Source organism: Apostichopus japonicus, chromosome 12 (assembly GCF_037975245.1).
Source record: "Apostichopus japonicus isolate 1M-3 chromosome 12, ASM3797524v1, whole genome shotgun sequence".
Lineage (NCBI taxonomy): Eukaryota > Metazoa > Echinodermata > Holothuroidea > Aspidochirotida > Stichopodidae > Apostichopus > Apostichopus japonicus.
In genome coordinates this window covers 20,368,319-20,389,620 of record NC_092572.1, presented here as the reverse complement: position 1 = coordinate 20,389,620, position 21,302 = coordinate 20,368,319, and the positions used below count along the sequence as shown (strand labels likewise).

Sequence of the window (21,302 nt, the reverse complement as noted above, 5' to 3'; positions counted from 1 at the left end):
CACTTCTTACTTCTGAATCCAAAATTCTCCGCGGTGTCTAGGTCATAGATGACTTTTTCGATGAGTTTGAAGAGGTTGAATAAAGTTTTAACTTATACTTACGACAACTATGTTCTAAATGATCATCCGACGACCCAGTCGACCCTTTGACTGTTTCAATTGACCAAATCAACTCTCCAGTAAATGGCCTACACGTGTGAGGCCTAGGCGTGTGAGCTGTATATTAGTTAGCCCGTATACCGCATGTACGAGCGAAAGTCAAACTGCAATCACACCAGAGGTTGGCTGTATACTACTGCCTACCAGAGATATTACGCAGCAAGACAATCAAACGTCATGTAACACAGATGTCTAGGGTATAAAATAATTACGCAGACAGCGCACATGAAAGCTGGCCAGGTCCTTACGAAAGGTACAATGTAATATGCACAAGGATATGTAACAATACTTATTGGGCTAAAAATGGCGACAAAAGGCGCGACATAAGTCAAGGTAGCTATACAGTATATGGCCAAATATATAGTAGCTTCGCAATTTATCGCTAGCGTGAGGTACATCTACCGAATAAATATGATGCAAACTAGACACGCAATTACTCTTTATAAGTAAGGCAATACAAATATGAATGTTATATCCACCCTGTCCTATAAACACTCTCTTAATGAGATAAACACAGAGTGAACAAAGCCCTGAGTAACTGCAATGTCTAAGGTAAAAGATATGTATAAGTTATAACTGTAATCAGGATCTTAACTGTCTGCAGACCATGTGGAGAAGAGAGTGTTTCAACATGTGTGTCCCTTATATACTAGCCTAGGTACTTTCAATGGTAACCTAATTAGCATGTGTAAAGAAACGTTATAAGGTGCTACTGATGGAAAATTCCATCAATGTAATCTGGATTACTCTAGCCAGAGGTTTATTAGAGGGGGTAAGTAAACAAATAAAGTTGACCAGTATAATATGGTAACTACAAGTTTCTTCTTGTACGTGTTAGCAGTTGGTATAGGAATGGATTCCATGGAGTAGCCGAAGCTGATTAGGTTCGGCTGTTCCATTGTTTCATATAGTTACAGATAGGCGGGAGTGCTCAAATGGACAGGAGCGTTGGTGAAGTTGGTTGGGTTGCGTTGCGTCTATCTTGGCGCAGAGTGCTCTATGTCCGGTGTACAGAGCGGTATATAGGTTGAGACTAGTAGTTGTAATTCAGAGTTTCACGCATTAATCGATCATATATATATATATATATATATATACATATATATATATATATATATATATATATATATATATATATATATATATATATATATATATATATATATATATATATATATATATATATATATACATATATATATATATATATATATATATAAAATTCCACGTCACGACTGGTTTCGTCCTTTTGGGACTAATCAGGCGAAGGTAGGAATCGAACCCCCGAATCTTGTGTCACGAGCCGAAGTCGGTACCACACGACCACAGTGATTCTACTGGTGTGAATGCGCATAAATTAGCTTTGATATATATATATATATATATATATATATATATATATATATATATATACATATATATATATATATATATATATAGGAATAACGGAAAAACTGTTAAACAACTATGCTGCATTTAGAGAAAGGCTGGATCTCGAGTGAGATACAATAATAGAATTAGGTAAGTGATTGGAAGTAAAACAGCCAATGTTTGGTTTTTGCAGAGCTTTCGAGCAAAACTAGCTCTTCTTCAGTGCATGATCACCGAAAGTATATATATAAGTATATATATATATATATGTATATATATATATATATATATATATATATATATATATATATATAATATAGGAGGGGGCGGGTTAGCGCATCCATGGTAGTACTTTTGAAAATATTGGTCAGAATTATATGCCTATATTAAACACCACATTGCTTTAAATTGCAAAATGGATGAAAACACCTTGAGTCATAAAGTTGTTTCGGATAACAAGTAATCCTAACTATTTTTAGGGCAGCATTGGAATCTGAGAGTTAACATTTGACCGAATGTCTCCATATTCATTCCGAGGGTGCGACGCTTGTTGCTATGCGTTCCGTGTTCATGATTTATATCAGGCAGTAAATATAGCTTTTGCTTTAGTTTTTGTTCAAAAGTGTTCTCAGCATGGGTGGATTTAGGATTTTAAAAAGGAAGGATATGGTCCTGGGATCGTTGAAACCCTCTGCCATACAGTGCATACATATGGTATATTCTGAGGCATTGTTAGCCTATAAATTAAATATATTGTTAGTCCTACATGAAAGGTTGTGCTAATTAATAACTTTTTGTGTGGTGTTGAAAGAGAGGCGTACTCCTCACCCCAACCCAAGGCATTCTTTGCCTAATAAGAATGATTAAAGAAGAGAAGGAATGGGTCAGGAAATGTTATCTAATGTTGCGATTGATAAAACAAGGAAATTCAGAATCTCAGTTTTATATACATACTTTTTTTACGGTAGTACAATGAACTCGGAATTTTTCAGAATGTTCTTCGATTCTTCATTTATTATTTGGAATCAAGTAGAAATTTAGCAAGCTAATAAAAGTGAAAATTCATAGGACGAAAGTAAACAGATATGTTACCTTTTAAACATAAATAAAGTCATAACATGGAGCTGTCAAGTAATAATAATTATAAAAATATTATTATTATAACCATTAAAGAATGTAGGCCTTTCAAAATTCCTATGACTGGACAAAATTAGAGCTGCAAAGGAAGAGACAGAAGAATACCCGGTGTCCTTGTCGAAGGTATGTACGCCTCTTGAAATGATCAGGCAATATTAAAGTTGTGTGTTTATATATATATATATATATAAGCATAAATAAGCATATATACCAATCGTACCCATTTGGAACCTGGTTTGACGAGTTTAGTACGTCAATGTTTCAGTGCAGGCTTTGATTTTGGCCTTTTTGTTGGCATGTTCTATAGAACCCCGAAAATATGGTCAGACAGACAGTCAGAGAGTTCCATGATGCGCGAATCAAAATCTGCTTCAGAGGAGCAACGCTTGACTGTATGGAATGTTTCTGGTACAATGTAGCGTATGGCAACTGCTTGGTAAGAGGTGGTTGCGCTTGTTCGTGGGTTTATTTAACAAGTCTGTTTTGAGGGCGCTCACAATGGTGTCCAGAAAGTGAACATCGTGCCTAGAAACCTCTGCAGTGGATTTGATTGTGTGAAGAAACGAGTTAATGTCATCAATGAAGAGTTTTAGATCTGGTTCACCATGGGTCTACAACATTGATACATATTTCTAAACAGATGGGATCTCTATTAATGCAGCAAACACAAACCTTTTATTTTCCAATTTATAAATAATAACGGAGTTTTCTTCCTTTTTTGTTGTTGTAGTGTTCTGCTTTTGTTTTCGAAATAAGTTTTGTAGTTTCTTTCACCTCTGCATACCTCCTTTCTGTTCCAAATTAGTATTAAAATTTAATAAAAAACAAAATATGTATAATGGATTTATCGGAAACCTTTTAAAGTAGCAATCGACATTTTCCGCGAAGTCGTTCCTCATTAGTGTTGATTGTCTGACGTTTTCTTCTTGATAGTAATTCCTACGCAAGCAATAATAACCAAGGTGGCACCGACGTATGATGTCCACGATGGCGACACACTTAGAAACCAAAACTGCCAGATGAATGCAAAGACGATCTCTATCGTCATAACGATGTTGACAAACGTAGCAGTTTCCATCGACAGAGAGATAAACAGCGACCCCTGAGCTGAAATGTAGCAAAAGCCTGCCGCAGTGGCCAGCAACCATTCTTGTAAGGATGGGCTCTGCCACCGGCCTAGTGCGGTGCAAATCAGCGCATTTGTGATCGTGCCTACAACAGCGCTACAGAAAACGGACATAAACGTTTGGATGCCAAGCTGAGAATGTTTGCGAAAGATAGTGAACGACATCGAGACGGAAAACGCCGCCGCGAGTGCAAACCCGACTCCGATGAGTAGTTTGGTCTGGTCTTCTGTGGTGTCATCCTTCTTGTTTCCAAAGATAAAGTGCGGACGAGATATGAAAATGACGCCTGCGAATGAAATAAGGGCGAAGATAAAGTCGATTATTAATAGTTTCTCTTTGAGAATTATCCAGCTTACGACACCGACAAAGATGAGAGAGGCATATAGGATAGTTACCGAGTCGGCAACCTCCAGGTAGGAGAGAGAAAAGGAGAAGGTGGAGAGATATGACGAGACCGCACATCCACCAAGGAACAACCAAACGTACTGACGAACTGTTTTCGGTGGTGGTATGCGCTTGATAGCGAGTACGGAAAAGGAAACAATGAACATCATGGGCATGACCATGACAACGGCTTGGAATGGATCTACTGTAATAGTGAGAACATCGATGAACATACTCTTCGCAGAGTAGAAGAACGCGGCAAGAGCGGCGATCAACAGTCCTCGACGGTCTCGGGTGACTTTCGTCGTCTTCCTCAATGTGCCGACGAAACCGACGTTGTGTGCAGCTCTCTCCAAGTCGACGTCACTTTGAATTTTGAGTTCTTTCTCTTCGTGAGAGCTAACTTCGACGGTAGCTTCGGTCGTAGCTTCCTCTATGGGTGCTTCTATCTTTGTTTCGTCTTGTCGTCCATCCTCATTGTCCTGCCTCTCCGCATCGGATGAGTAGACGGGATTATCGAAGGACTCATCGATCAGTGTCATTTTTCTGTAAAAAGTAAGAAAGACAGTTAGTAGTTTTGATAAGGTCGGTTTCAGCAGTTACAGCACCTGAACTTTTAAATTAAAATAATCGGTTGACAACTTTGCAATACTTGAGTAGATATACGTCACTTTCCTTAAATCGACTGTTGGATGCAGCCAACGTATGTGGCAATAAAATGTAGCTTCAAATACAGCTACAAAAAGTACCGTGAAATATACAGCTACATCAACATTGCATGCTTCAAATATGTGGGGAAACGGAACAGTGAATACAAGACTAAACATTTACAGGAACATATGGTAAGCGAGGGCGTTCTTGTATAAACATTAAATCGTGTTTTTGTATAGTCGTATCTATTGTAGGAGGGCGCTACATTTCAAGGTTTGGCCAATATATATTGTGTCGTGGTATCTTTATTTTGCTTGTTACTGTTCCCATTAAAGGTAATGTAATAACTTGGACCAATCATTATGTAATAACCCAAATGCTGATCTACACTTCATCACAGAGATATCCAGATATGTCAAACTGATACGGAAGAGCAAAATATTCCACTCTGTTAGTCGAAAAAGAATCATCTCAATACCATGTCCCTAACTCGAAATAAGATTAATTGAATGTAATATATTTTGACTGGCTAATCCCTCGATTCTTTGTTTCAGGGGGTGGATCAGTAAGGGGTCGTCCTTATCTTTTTGTTATCCTTTAAATGTGCAGCCATTACTCATAGCTGGTACAGTAACTACTGTTCATGTCCCACAACCGTGTATCATTAACTACTACTTTGTATTCGTAACACGGTAACATGTGTTACATGTGGCACTGTAACAACTGCAAAGCTGTTAACTTGTTCCCATGAAAGACAAAGAACTGTGCGACTGGACAAGGGGTCTATGAAGATGAGAATGCCTAAGCGATGAAGTATAGGAGGTACGGTACCGCTTGATTCCAGTTCACAGCTCTCTTTAAATTACGACAAATTCGTCATACCGAGAATGAAGATAGGCCATGTTCGGGTATATCCAAAAACCTACTTATAGCATAAAACGATTAGATACGACTTCAATTTAGAATTGCGTATAAATGAACTCGCACTTAATGGTTGGTACAGCAACTACTGTTCATGTCGTCCCACAACCGTGCATCAGTAATTACTACAGATACTTTGTGTTCGTAACACGGTAACATGTGTTACAGGACATGAACAGTAGTTACTGTACCAGCTATGATTATCGGGTGCAATGTGATTTATGTGAATGTTTTCTTGGCTATATCAATCTCTCTTGTTGCTAGATGCAGGGGGTCTTATCTTTCTGCTTTTTCCGTCAATTTGCAGAAAATTGATGCATTGACGAGATCCGTTATCTCGTCAAAACGTCAATTTTCTGAATTTTGTCATCTTGTCGAGATGGTAGTAAGTGTGCAACTCGTCAATTTGCAGAAAATTGTTGCATTGACGAGATCCGTTATCTCGTTAAAACGTCAATTTTCTGAATTTTGTCATCTTGTCGAGATGGTAGTAAGTGTGCAACTCGTCAATTTGCAGAAAATTGTTGCATTGACGAGATCCGTTATCTCGTCAAAACGTCAATTTTCTGAATTTTGTCATCTTGTCGAGATGGTAGTAAGTGTGCAACTCGTCAATTTGCAGAAAAATGTTGCATTGACGAGATCCGTTATCTCGTCAAAACGTCAATTTTCTGAATTTTGTCACGTTACCATCTCGTCAACTCGTCAATTTGCAGATAATTGTCGTTTTGTCAAGTTTGTAACTCGTCAATGCAATGTCCCTTCTACGCTTCCGTACAGATACCAAGCCACGTTGAGCTAACGCCGGGTAGGTGCTTTTGTTTTCTTGTATTTTTGAAAGGCTTATAGTTAACGTGTTAGAAAATAACACTAAATTCGATCTGGCCCATTGTCTGTAGACCAGAATGATCACATTACACTGACTATAATGATATAAAATCTACCTATGTCTGTGCACGACCCGTAAAAAAGTTTGGAAAAGCAATAAAAACAAAGACAATCATGTCTATACCAGGGGTGACATCTTATATGTTATTGCGAAATTGATCTAGAAGCAGTAAACTTATATTAATAAATCGTTTATAAAAAGATAACCCATCCTACGATGCCTCTGCCATGGAGCCATCCTGTATAATTTCACATGTCACATCATTTTGTCCTCCATATTTGAAAGATACTCGGTATGCAGGCCAAATATACACAGTCACGCATTATATGACGAACATTTGTATAGGTGCGTTGATGTATGATTCACACTGTTTCACGTCTTAAGTGTTAACTGCACACGACTAACTACATATTGCTGGGAGCTTTGAATGACGTATCGAAGTCGTGCTTCCCGATCTACGTTAACACACGGTCTTGATTTTATTGCAAAGCAGCGGGTCTAGCGGGTTGCATGTGATGAATCCTTGCCAATGGCCCCATACAGGTGTTCTTCTAATTAACATCGCTACATGAGTGTTTGCTATCAAATCCGTTCATTGAGTCCCCCAAACCTCATGTAGGTCTCGGTCAGGGTAAGGCCAAGGTTCCAAGTCAAATTTGACCTTACATCCAGGTCTGTATTAACTATGTATGTAGGAAACGGTAATATATCGGGAATTCATGCCCATCTTTCCGACACCGAAACAAAAAGAATGCTAATGTTACAAGTTTACTTAATGTGCTTTCCATATACCGTATGGTGCACAGCACTTCACAGGAATATTTGTAACTGAGGGGGCAGTTTTGGTATATGATCATCAACTTGTAGGATGTAGGATTTTCATGCGACAGGTATACACCCTTACCGAAATCCCAGATCTTGTTTCATCTGGCCATATCAAGCCTTTATCTGGCATATAAAGCCAGATATACCTAGATATGTAGTCAATCCAGATAAAGCTTTATCTGGCCATATAAAGCCATATACAACTGTACATGTAGTCAATCCAGATATACAGATAAAGTTTTATCTGGCATATAAAGCCAGATATAGATGGATATGTAGTCAATCCAGATATGCAGATTAAGTTTGATCTGGCCATATACAGCCGGATATAAATTGACATACAGTTATTCCAGATATACAGATAAAGTTTTATATGGCCATATAAAGCCATATATAACTTAATATACAGTTATTCCAGATATACAAATAAAGTTTCATTTGGCAATATAAAGCAAGATATAAGTAGACATGTAGTTAATCCAGATATGCAGATTAAAATTTATCTGGCCATATGAAGCCAGATATAACTTGATATACATGTAAGACTGGGTGCTCTTACATTGTGTATTTTCATAGAGGGTTACTTTGCCATATATTGTGGTATTGCACATGTATATATATATTTAAATGGTAAAGTACTTCTAGTGCACACTAAGTCAAGGGGGGGGGGGGGATAACTATGACTTAGCTATTGTTCTCTCTGGGTTGCTAGGCAATCACAGGGTCTTAGCTGAAGAAAGGATGACTCAGAGGTTAAGTGAGAGGCCCACTGGTGGACAAAGAAAATATGTGTATTGTTACTGTGGGAGTTAGATAGGAAAGGGAGTGTACACCTTGTAGGAGTAGAGAGCAGAAGGAAGTTTAATAGAAAGGATTGGTATATTAAGAAAAGGTGACGGAGATTCGTAAAAAAAATAACTTTTGATGTCAGGACATTGGCAAAGGATTCTATAGTGAACTGAACAGTTAGAAGTAAGGAAGAAAGTTTTGGAACGGAGGATGGAAACAAGGAACATATTTTGGGACTGAATTCAATACTGAATGGAACATATATCGCCCTCCTGAAACTTATTTATTAAAGCAAATATATTAAACAAAAGAATAGCACAACAGCTCGGGCCATCGTTTGTGAAAATATTTTGCTGCACCAGATATATTCAATATTTGGTGTGCACCCGAGAAATCTTGCTTCGCTTCGCAGCTCTTTTCAGCACAACCTATGATATTCACGCCCTCAGGCCCCCGCTATGCTCACTTGTTGATCTGCGACGCGGTTCACTTTAAAACAGAAACTCAACTGTTTCGTAAATGCTTCTTACCCCCCCCCCCCCCCCACCACACTTTCAAAAAATTTTGAAACTGCTACTGAAAAGAAATTAGGTCTTTATAATATCTTGAAAAAAAATCCAGTCTAGTCCAATCTTCTCCTAGGTGGGAAATTGGTTGATATATGACTTGGGGACACTCTCCCGACCGTATGGATATAGGGACACGGGAGCAAGATTGGGATCGATTAGTCATGCGACCGCATTTTTATGGTACTTTATGAAAACTAATCGTAGAATGGTGATCTCTTCAGTGTTTATCGACGTTCAACTTCACACGGCCCTTTTAATCTTCTCAGCAGGGGTGAATATCGACCACACATGCATATCCTCACATTACAAGTTTAACAAGTGCATGAGTTATACATGTCCGCTGGACAAGGGTAGTTGATAAGCCTCAGGGTGGGGGGGGGGGCTGTGGAGAAAATTGCCGAAACCAGCTCTAGAGACAATCAACCTGATAATTGTGGGTTGGATTTCATTCTTTGCTTAACCATACGGTAATTTTCCTGCACGATGGAGTTCGTTGTATACCTCTGTATCCATTGATACCTTGTTCTAACTTCAGGTGAATGTCCGTAACACATTTTTCAGATGTCAATTTACATGCATTAGATTTCAAAACAAATTTACTACATGAACCTTGTAAAACTTCTGTAAAAATTATGAAAACTGTTTAGGAAATAAAAAATAACTGACTTATTCCGAAAATTGTAACAGTTTTTTCTTGTATATTTTCATTAGATCGAAAAATACCGCTTCTTTTTGGTAAGCCACTTGTTATTCATTAAAAGTCTGTTAAAATACAGAATTTAACCTGTAAATATGAAAAAACGAAGATAGAAGCTTATTCTAGGGAAGCCTAGTCAAATCCGTGGCACTATGGTAGTAGCCAGTGATAAAAAACAATCAATACGATGGTGCAACGGTGTGAAACCATTTTGAAGTTTACAGCCTACAGCTAAGTTGCCAGTTTTTCTATGACACAACATTTCAAATTTAAAGAATTTACTGGCCAAATCGAGTGAATAAGGCCAAAAATATTTTTGTTTGGTTTCTACCCCTGTATTCTATAGCCTGCAATTTGGTACTTTGAACTCCTTTTAGATCGGGTGACTCTTTGAGGGCTACTCGGGACAAAAGACTTAAAGATTCGCTATGCCTCTGAAATCAGTTTTAGTCATAAGTGGGAATGAGATTTCTACGCTTCTGAAACTAAGAGTGTAAGTGTAAAAGATCTTTTTACGTTGTTCTCAAAATTCTTCCGCCCATGGTCCTCATTTTCTATTTTTTTTTATTATCTCTCTCTCTTTTTCTCTCATTTTGTTTGGGGGGGAGGGGGAACCGGCCATTTCCCCCTGGCTACACGGTTATCGGTCACGATAATCTATAAATACTATATCAATTATGATTTTAATAAATTTGTTTATGAAGCTCAGTTCCATCGCTTAAGGCTGCATTCACTTCGCCACTACAAAACTCTCTGACCAGCACCACAGTACTTTGGCTTGATTACTTTAATCGGCTTAAATATGTCATTTGGCTGATAAACTGTCTGGTATTAATTTGAGAATTCCCGTCAATTAAGTCAACCGCGAACTGGTTTTAATGAGCATTTCATGCTTTTAGTCATTTTTGTCCAACATTTTGCCAATTTTATTTGAGGGGGGGGGGGGCAAAAATTGACTGCGGGTTCTCGCCCCTCCCCAGCTGGTTACGTTAGTCTCAGTTAGTATAGAGCACTGGGCTTGTAACGCAGAGGTCACTGGTTCAAATCCAGTTCTAGAAATACATTTCTTTGCCCTTTTTCATAAAACTAACAGTGGGTTGTCTTTTCAAAAATACTGCCATCTGAAGATAAAAAGCTGTTTTGGTTATATTAAGCCGATCAAACTTTGAATGAACTGGTTTGACAGGAAACACATTATTCTGAAACTATTTCAAAGGATATTCCCATAAAAGAGAGATATCCAGCATTAAGTAGCATCATCAGTTAACCGCATACTTCAAGTTTGACCTACTAGTTGAAAAATACTTCCGACTAATAACAATTGAGAGAGAGTTAAAACGAAGTCCGGAAATTGCCAATTTCACTTTTCAAGGAGTAATTTCAGAATAGATGCACGTTTTATGGTTGTATTCAGGGCCGTGTTAACGCATGGGCCCACTGGGCCCTGGCCCAGGGCCCCGCGATGTCAGGGGCCCCGCAATCGTAGTAACCCCATGTATTAATCTGGGAGGAAAACTTATTGAATAGGCCATTATGCCTGATTGAATTCGATACTTGACAACTTGTGACGAGAGTTGGTGAAACACTTGAGAATTTGACATTAAATATTCGAATCTGAGTTGGCAACCCTGGAATCAAGGGCGGCGGAACCGGGGGGCACAGGGGGCACGTGCCCCCCCACTTTTCCTCAGGTTAAAAATGTGCCCATTTTCTACATAAAATTTGAGGTGTCTCAAGTTAGCAAGAGGCCAGGGAACCAGAATGAACACTCGGGAAGGGCCGTTTCCGGCCATCTGAGGGGTTTGTAAAACCAAAAAATTTCTTGAACGCTCCGCGCCAACCGATGGTGGCGCTCCGCTCAGATAGTCGTGCATACAACTTTTCAAACCCTGGCTACGCCCCTGATTTTTAATGAATTTCTGTGGGTCAAACTCAAAGCTATTTCAAATGGAAAAAATTTGTTAAGATATTAACAAGAAATAAATTCTAATTCAGAAGATTCCTACATTAGCAACTAGCATGATTTCACCTCATTTTGTCTCAAAAGAAGACTTGTTCCTTGTTTCCCAATTTGCACATTGGATATTGCAGTGCTAGTATGCCGGTGACCCCCCAGATTAAAAGTGCTTCCGCCGCCCTTGCCTGGAATATACAATGCCCCGAATGCTTACAACACCTCAAAACACCTCAAAAAGATTGACTTTCAGCCAATCATACAACAGTTTACGATCAAGAAATGCCGCAAGTTCCGTTAGTTTCCCCAGTTGAAAGACTCAACACAAGGGTGTTACAAATGGTGAGTCCAGTATTGTTAAGGAAGGGATAGAGGGCAACTGGAAGATTACTCTTCTATAATGTATTTCAGCTTTTAGATATATCACGTATGTTATTCAGCTAAAGTTTTTTGCTTTATGTGCGACATATAGGGAGGGGTGGTAAATGCAGGCATGTCTATGCTTGAGCGATTGTCAAGGATGTCAATTTTTCACGCAACTTTTTTCGAACTCACTTGATTGAGGGGCCCCGCTCCATTGCCGGGCCCAGGGCCCGGTGATCTCTTAAGACGGCCCTGGTTGTATTTGTGTAGCACCAAGATCATATGGTTGACACTGCATATGTAGATGTTGTGAATGTCAAATCCGCAGCGAAACAGAAAGATCAACGAGATATCCTGTTTTTACGGAAACCATTCTGATATAATAATGGTATTGAAAAGTTCTACTTCAATCAACGAAAGTTCACTTCTCTATTCGTATGCTTTATACTGATTGTGTGTGGTGTGCTCTACTTCTCTATTCGTATGCTTTATACTGATTGTGTGTGGTGTGCTCTACTTCTCACGTATATGCCTGATATGTATGCAGGGGTTCCAGCTATATATTCCGTTATTAAACCGTTACACGTATATGAACACTGAAGTTCGTATTTTTAAACTAAGTCCCTAAAATCTCTTTAGAGCGTTTCGATCATTTGAAAGGAAAAAAGGGCAAAGTCTCTGAATAGCAATATGTTATTACCGAACGTCAAAGTGGCTTAACTAAAGTTACATTAAATTTAGCAGAAATAAGAAACGTCAGAGATTTGCAGCTGTAAAAGTTAAAATGATTACATTTAATCTTTAAGACACAAGTGATTGTCCTCCCATGAAATTTGTATTTTTCTTCTCAATTTTTTATGTCTTTTTACTTATATAATGTTTCCTGCTTTAATCAATTAAGGATCATTGATTAACGTTGCTTGATTATAACTGTCGCTCAATCATCACAACATACAAGTCGATAATAAGTATAGTGCATCAGACAAAACTTATTGGTAGTGGAATGAAATGAGAACCATGTTTGTAATATCGGTCAGAAAACATAATATTTCCTCATAGGCACATAATGTTTAAGGTTTGATTATGGTTGATTGACGATTATCTGTGATTGGTTACATAATACACTGCTGCTCTGTCGTATTTGCACCTTGAAATGAAATGGCTGTGGTTCAGAGTCTCCGCCTTTGTACTTTAATCCTCTTTAAACCCATTCTTCATGTAATTATACTGAACAAAAAAAGTATTAAACTATCAAAAACTAGTTCGGTATATTACATGTTACTCCTTCATTATTAAAATACATAAATGATTTGATATCTAAACATGATGTACGCATTTTCCTAACCGCAATTTTAATCGGAAGGATCAGGACGGGTTGTTCAAATCTTTTAAAGCATATTAGGCCATATACATGTCCGATATAATGCTATGCCATGGATTCCTCCATGAATAGAACTACCAAGTATTGATATGCTAAACTCTTCCTATTATCTCAGAAAACCCCGAGGCTTATTAATGGGCTGAAACTTCTTGTTACGGAAGGAACAGCAGTAAATTAAAGTCATCCAGATCGAAAACACCGTTAAGGACGTTTTCCTGTAATACCAGATATTTCTGATAACTTTAGTAAAAGAACAGTTATGCACAAAATATTTGCTTTGAATTGCAATGAACTTCCACTTTACTTTATTCCCTATTTGTGACCCAACATGACTATGTTATGTACCACCAAGATGAAAAATAACCAACGCACTTTTCGAGTCACTTGTTATGAATAAATGTTTGAGTCAACGTGATTAAAAAGTGCATGGTTCTCTCTTGAATTTTGGCTAGAGTCAGTAAATTGGACTAAGTATGTGTGCCAAGTGTGTTGAAGTGTTTAGTTAGTAACGAATTAACATAAATCGGAACATAATCTACAGAACATGGATTTAAAACATAATATAAAACGAATCAACTTTCCAGCAACCATGCAACAAAGAGTGTAATTTACTTGCCGATATTTGAGGAGTGCAAAAGTTATTACCGTTTTAGTTCGTCCTTTAAAAGGATACTTTCTCTTTCCAATCGAGATTATGCCATAGTAATTTTCAGAAGTACCTCCATCTCTGGCGGTTAACACGACTAGGCACCGCAATCTTAAAAGTTGAAGGAATAATGTGGGTTTGTTGTTGTACTTAACTAACCAGAATCCATAATGTAAGCATTTTCGAACGTGTTAACGTAAAGAGTGATCATACATGTAGTTATAGTCTATGTGTAAGAGTCTGGGCTAAGAGTTGATAAAACTGCTTGATGTTCGTGTCCAGTCTCTATTATTGGTGACTTCTGTCGAACAGTTTTAATCTAAAAATTGTAATGTGCTTCCTTTGAGCTGTTTTGTTATATAGCCTGCTAGTTAAGTAGGATATAGATGTAAAGTCATACGGTATATTAGAGTCAGCATACTGTTTGACTTTTGTTGGCTCACTGCACTTCAAAAGCTATGGTATTTATCGTACTGCTACTTTGCTTACAAAGAAATGCAAAAGCATGTACGTCGAGTTTTACTCTGACAGCAAGCTAAATATATACCAGTACGTTTGCATTATCAATTTTAACTTTAGTTTTTACAGTGACCGCAGCTTTCATAATGCTGTACCACGTTCATTGAACTCTCTCCCGGTTGAACTAAGGTCATTGGATTATATTATTCAATTCAGGCGATGTCTTATATCTCTTTTCTCTCAACTCAATGAGTGTTTGCACCTTCAGCACACGTAAAGCACTTTGAACAACTTTTGTTGGGTTCCGCGCTATGTAAGAGTAGTCATCTTGTTTAGAGAACAGGGCCAGAGAGAACAATAAATCAGACAATATTTCTTAAATTGAGTAATATTCATTGTAGGCCGGTAGGGTGTTGAAGCCAAATGCATTAATGGCCTCTATAACAGATTAGCATAATAATGTGGGACAATCCATTTTCGCGAGCCGGACTCAAATCTTTCGAGGGTTGAATTTTTTCAGCTGTCATATAATGATGATTCCTTGTATGCATGGACGGTTTTTTTTGTTACATGGGTAGGTCGTAAAGTCGATGATTTAACGGCGGAAAAGTGTTACATTTTTGCTGTTGTAACTGCTACATTTTAAGTTTGATACTTACATACTGATTTAAGTAAAATGACATGTTCATACATTTATATGTTGCTGTTTAGTGAAGTTTCTACTGTATTTTTCTCTTTTTTGAGTAGAAAAATTCTGTTCTGTTTATTATTACTGCACTCCAACATAGAATTATTTTTGCATTAGAATTTTCATTGTTGCATGAGGGTTTTCTTTCTCATATAAACTCATATATTACACCTACCCTACACCAACTAAGCTGTGTCATGTGTAACTTTCTGATGTCAGCCGGGTGGTGTCCCAATTTTGTTACGTATCTATTGGCATGCATGTCACCTATGTAATATTTAAAATAGAGCACGTTGCTATTTCAAGTCAAGTTTTCATGCTAGCATCAATCACGGTTAAAGTAGAACTGTGAAGGTTAAAAATAGGCGACTGCCTATGCAAATATAGATACTGCTGGAAATGTTTGCTTTCAAATTCCCAGGAACCTATTGTCTGTCAAAATCCACAAGTTCGTATTATTATAATAGAGGTACGTTTTATCAAAATAGCTTATCATTCCTTTGTGTTTAGATATGGCTGATTTCATACAGTAATAGGGTTGCTTAAGGAAGTACAAACGGTGCCGTTTCACTACGAATAAGAACAGTATTATAATGCGTGTTACATGTTAAAGATGTAAACTCACCAACGGTTGTAAGAGAGATTTAATATAATTAATTAGTAAATTAATTAGTTTATAAATTAGTAAAAATGGGTAGGTGCACGCAGGTATCTCGTATAGTACGTTTGACACACATTACAAACTAAATTGTACGTTTGACACATACTACATACTAAATTCAAAACTAATCTTATGTTTTAAGTTGATTATCAGTGTCGCCTGCATACCATAATTTAGCATTCTTCTTTTTTTTTTCGGAAAGTGAAATTTTCGTTCTTGTATTAAATTTTTGGATTTCATATAATTTTATATATCGCACCATATTGGTGTCATGTTTCATTGGAAGCAGGACACTTCGCCCAACAACCATTCCGCCCAACTGCCATTTCGCCCAACCTTACCATTTCGCCCAACCAGCCTGGTCATTTCGCCCAACCAGCCTGGTCATTTCGCCCAACCAGCCTGGTCATTTCGCCCAACCTTGATTAAATATGATACTTCAAAAGGAAACGTTCGGGATTTTTTTAACGTTACAGGATACGAACCGAATATTAAGGAATCTTGAGGATGGAGTCAGTGTTTTAGGGGTTAGGTTTGATAGGTTTTTATGAAGACCGATTCCCCTGTGTTTGTATAATAATATAACTTCCATTGTATGCGTAACTGCGCCTAAAGTAGTGTAATCCTCCCATTATACCCGAAATAACTGCTCAGACTTTGATCCATATCGAGCGGACCTCACTTTTTTATTTACCTATTACGAAGTAACCTAACCCAAAATAAATCAAATTGAACTAGTGGAATAGAAAAAGTAATATTATTCTGACTGAATATTAGTAAAAATAAGGTTGGGCGAAATGACCAACACGGTTGGGCGAAATGACCATGCTGGTTGGGCGAAATGACTATGATGGTTGGGCGAAATGACCATGCTGGTTGGGCGAAATGACCAGGCTGGTTGGGCGAAATGACCAGGCTGGTTGGGCGAAATGGCAGTTGGGCGAAATGGTTGTTGGGCGAAGTGACTAGAAAGCGTTTCATTCATCAAGTTCGATGCTGGCCTAGAAGATGTAAACTCGGGGAATGATATTCTGTGGCGACTCATTGTCATATATAGCAGGGATACACACCCCTCGTTGACTTCGGTACTGACTATAACTTACTTTTGTCTACCTCCAAACTTTTAAAGACTTTCTGTAAAAGACCTCCACAGCGCCTCTGGCGACAGCTGCATTATCCACATTTTATTTTATCCAAATGTTGCTCTTATTGAGCTGTCCTCCTGAGTCGGATTCTATTGCATCATAAGAATGTGACATTAAATTGTTTATTTGAAAAGAGGAATAATCCGTCTCAGCCCCTGATGCTTATACGGATTAATCAATTAGGATAACATATGAAAAAAGACTACTTTTACATTAAAAAAAAAAAACTCCACATAATATCTTTAAATTCGTGCATGTTTTTCTCGAACGTTTTCGCCGGCATTAAAAGAATTTTTCAAAGAACTTAAATGCTATGGAGCCTTGGTAGGCTAGGGCTTTTCTTAAACCACTGCTACAGATTATGTTTCTCTATTTGGACTTGATGTAGAGCAAAACAGCAGTTAAATTTTCTTTTTTCCATAGTGGGATTCATCTCGTAATATAGTTTTGTACATACACAATTTTTCCGTCGGTAATAACTGTTATATTTGCCAAGAAAGGTTGAATAAATGTGTTGATACGTCAGAATAAACTTGTTTTTCTTAACGAAACTTTTTACCTAATGGTTAAGAGGAGGAAATGCTATGCAAAGTTGAGAAAAGGTAATAAGTGGGGAAGGTGACGGCAGGGAAAAGGCGAATGGAATGTAGGTGACGGCCAGGAGGGAGGAAGGGAAGAGGGATCCGGGTGATAAATCCTGCTCCGGTGCGTATTGCTTACAGTAACAAAATAGTCAAAAAGGAATGTGCAGCATGCAGGAATAATACTCTACTCTAATTCCTATACAAAAACCTTCAAGGAAAACGATGCGTATTGCTTACAGTAACAAAATAGTCAAAAAGGAATGTGCAGCATGCAGGAATAATACTCTACTCTAATTCCTATACAAAAACCTTCAAGGAAAACGATGAAGATAAACACTGATGTAAGACGGCAATTGATAGAAGTGTGTTGGGTTAAAAATATACGGCTATATAAATATAGATACTTCTGGAATGCTTGCCTTTGCATTCCCAGTATGATATTGGCTGTCAAAATCCACAAGTTCATATTGTGGTAAAAGAGGTACGTTTGATTATACATACTACCATATGATTCATATGTGTATAGCAATTCCCTATTCCATAGTCATGCAATGGCTCAAGGAAGTACAACCGGTGCGGTTACACTATGAATAAGAACTTTGCTATAGTGTATGTTACCTATTATGCTGTAACATCACTGACGACTGTTAAAGAGAGTTAATGTAATTAATATACATTTCGGCAACAGTGCTAAACTCAGCAACCTTTGTAAGTGACAAGTATATATCTAACCAACGTCTGTTACGTAACAGTTACTAAAAACGTTAATATACACATGATAAGCTTTAGGACCAATACTATCTGGTCCCTGAAGTTTGAGTAAAAAGTGATGAGCAACTCAATGAATTGAAATTAGTCTAAACATGTGTTGGTCTTTCACCCAACTACTGACACATTGACGTATATGTATATATGTACTCGCACTTATATGTTATTGTCAGGACTTGCAGGGGCTTCCAAAAAAAAAAAAAAAAAAATACTCAGTGGTTCTAACGTGGTTCTATTGTGCCTTGTGTCAGATTTTCGGATTCAGTGCGAAATGTCATCTTTACATACATTGTCGTATTATCAAGCTTATGCGATACAGAGTTTTCCTAACAAGTTCCCGAAATATTTCAGAATGATATCAGTCCGTTTTTTTATTAATAATCAAGATCATGATAATTGAAGCCGATGCTCGTATTATGGCGAGTTATGAAATTCAGGATTTTATTAACATTGTAAGAAATAACGAAAGCCAAAAAGTTTTAATAATGTCGCTCGAAAACGTTATATATTAGGTCTTGAAGTATCATTAACATTTTGAATATTCTTAATGAAACGGGATCTTTCTTAACTGCTTTAAGAATTTGTATGTAACAAGTGTCCCTATGACAAAGAGCAATGTTGGTTGTTGCGATTGCGTTCACTTACACGCTATTAGTGGAGTTGAAACTCTCTGGAAATGAATGAGAGTACCTGTTTAAAACCTTAAAAGTTCATATTTGCCTTTTCAATATCTGAAAGCAGAAATAATTATATCAGATCATTCTTACTGACGTCGAGGGGGAGGTTGGTAAGCTAACTTGTATTATGGAACAAGTTCAAAGGGTATACTAATAAAGTATTTCGCAATCCCCGCTAATTTAAAATAAAGAGATATAAAATGAAGAAAAATAGAAACCTATACTGTTTCACTGTTCACGAGGATAAACGTTTAATATATTCTCAGTAAATTGCTTTGAATCTCACAAACATACTTCCTTTATGACGATATATTCATGACAAGTAAGGCCTAACCATATGACCATCCCTTCTCAGAAAAATAAAAAGTGCCAATTACCCACTCCCACACTTATGCTCTTAATGCATGTTTGTGGAGGCCATATTAAATACAGGTTCTTACCAGCTGTCTTTCATTGTAGTCAACATGTTCATTGTAAGGTATATAACATTAAACGAAGAAAGATCGCTTTGATTGAATGAAAAGATTCTTACAATGGAAGCTTCGGAGAGCCAAACGTTCCATAAGTATCGAAAAAGAAAGTGAAGTGTCCAAGTTAATATATATATGTCCAATTCGATATCAACATGTTCCAATTCCATATGAACATATCGAAACAAAATTCCAATATGTCATTACGTCTATCAACATGTCAAATTCAACATCAGCATGTCGAAAACTAGTAACAGCATGCCACTACTACATTGGTCATGTCAACATTGCTTGCTAGATACAATATTGACGTCATGCTATAATTTTGGCACATCGGCGGGCGCCATCGTTTCGTTAATGCCCAAAACTGTATATATATGTCGAGATTTATATGAGAATGTCCAAAACTTGTGTCAGCATGTTGAGAGAAGGAAATAAAATATTCAAGCCACAGGGATCACGTTGATGCCTTAGTGCAATTTTTTGGCCCCTTGTCTATTTTCACATGATTAATTCGTGTGTGGGAAATTGGGCTTTTGAGGTTGCTGCATTGGCCCCGTTACAGTTAAAAAATGAAATAAAAAAATAAAAGTAAAAAACGGGCCAAGTGCAGTGCAGTGCAATGCAATAAACTAGGCTCACATCACTGCAAGATGCGAGCCATCATAATGACATCACAGGTCGATTTACTGCAAATTTATCCTCGTTTGGTTTGACGTTTGGTTTGAAAATTGATATGATTGAAATAAGAAAACCGATGGGTACAAGCTGATACTACCACGTACAACACCTTCCGCCACTCAACAAAATTCAACTTTCTGTATGTTAGCTACGTGACAGACGTAGAATCACTGAGGTTTATAATTCCAATTGCAACATGAACCGCATTTATTCACATTCAAATATGGATATATAATTTCTGAGACACAAAAATGCTCCGAAAAAATGACAACGCAGTGTTATAAACAAAGTAACACAGTCTGAAGGCTATGATACTAGACATATTTATCATTTCGTAGTATATTGATGGTTTTGGAGTTAATGTCGTCAACATGTTAATGGTAAGCCTTCGAGGTTAATATGTGGTTAAACCAGTACAATGAGCTGCTAGCTGCTATCAAACAATTAAACAATACAAGAAACATTTATAGGCTGAATGAGATCAGAAAATACTTAGCAATGAAACAAATATTGGCAAACTTCTACGTATGATCAACAGACGTAGGCCTGTATCTTAAATGTTGGATATGTTGATAGTGGGAAAGCACCGACAGCTCTAGGATCACATCATGTATGCGACATTAATTCTTCAGATGGTCACCGCACGCTTTTTCTTCCACGGTGACTGTTTTCGTGGAAAAATTTTAAACTTAAATAAATAAACGGAAGTCCTTTAAACATTGTTAATGTTTATTCGACTTTGAACAACGTTCGGGGAATCCCCTAGCCTTTTCCCTATAGGCTACTTTCGTGAGTATTAGCATAACAACAGCTACACAATCACAGCGTATAGTTTCAATACTGTGTCAATTGCTTTTCCCTTCCTGTGTGGTTATCATGAAAAGAAGAAAGTACACCATGACTGAACTAACTGCAGCATTGAGCCTTATACTCTACAGATAATATCACGAGGGTAATAATGAAAGCAAGGAATTTTCTTTTGTATCAGCACTGTGCAACACATTGTGTTTCATTTGTTAATTAACCAACTCATTCAATTATTTGCAATAAAAAATAACATAAAAAGGCAGGAGTCATCATCTTGTAATTACTGACTTACTTGCTAGTCTGATGCAATAAGTTCATCAGAGTTCGACTTAGTAGTTATTTCCAATCATTTATTTCACAAGAAAACGTATTCTCTCATCATATTTCTGTTTCAGAGATATCACTACATTAGTCGATAAAATTAGTCGCCTTCTATTTAAATTTAATGTCCCACAAAAAATGGCATATTCCACGTACCAAAATGTGCTTCTAAAACATA

The 21,302-nt window shown here is 37.4% G+C and overlaps 2 protein-coding genes across 3 annotated transcripts in view; both read right to left on the bottom strand.

The window, feature by feature from the left end:
* The window catches only part of LOC139978022 (uncharacterized), a 134,241-nt gene that overhangs the window by 74,187 nt on the left and 38,752 nt on the right, over nucleotides 1-21,302 (bottom strand). The window lies entirely within an intron of this gene.
* Nucleotides 2,875-18,912, bottom strand: LOC139978023 (solute carrier family 35 member G1-like). Its single transcript, XM_071987936.1, has 2 exons — nucleotides 13,863-18,912; nucleotides 2,875-4,724 (listed from the first exon to the last, which is right to left on the bottom strand). Exon 2 carries the CDS (start codon nucleotides 4,718-4,720, stop codon nucleotides 3,566-3,568), a length of 1,155 nt encoding a protein of 384 aa, XP_071844037.1. The 5' UTR covers nucleotides 4,721-4,724; nucleotides 13,863-18,912; the 3' UTR covers nucleotides 2,875-3,565.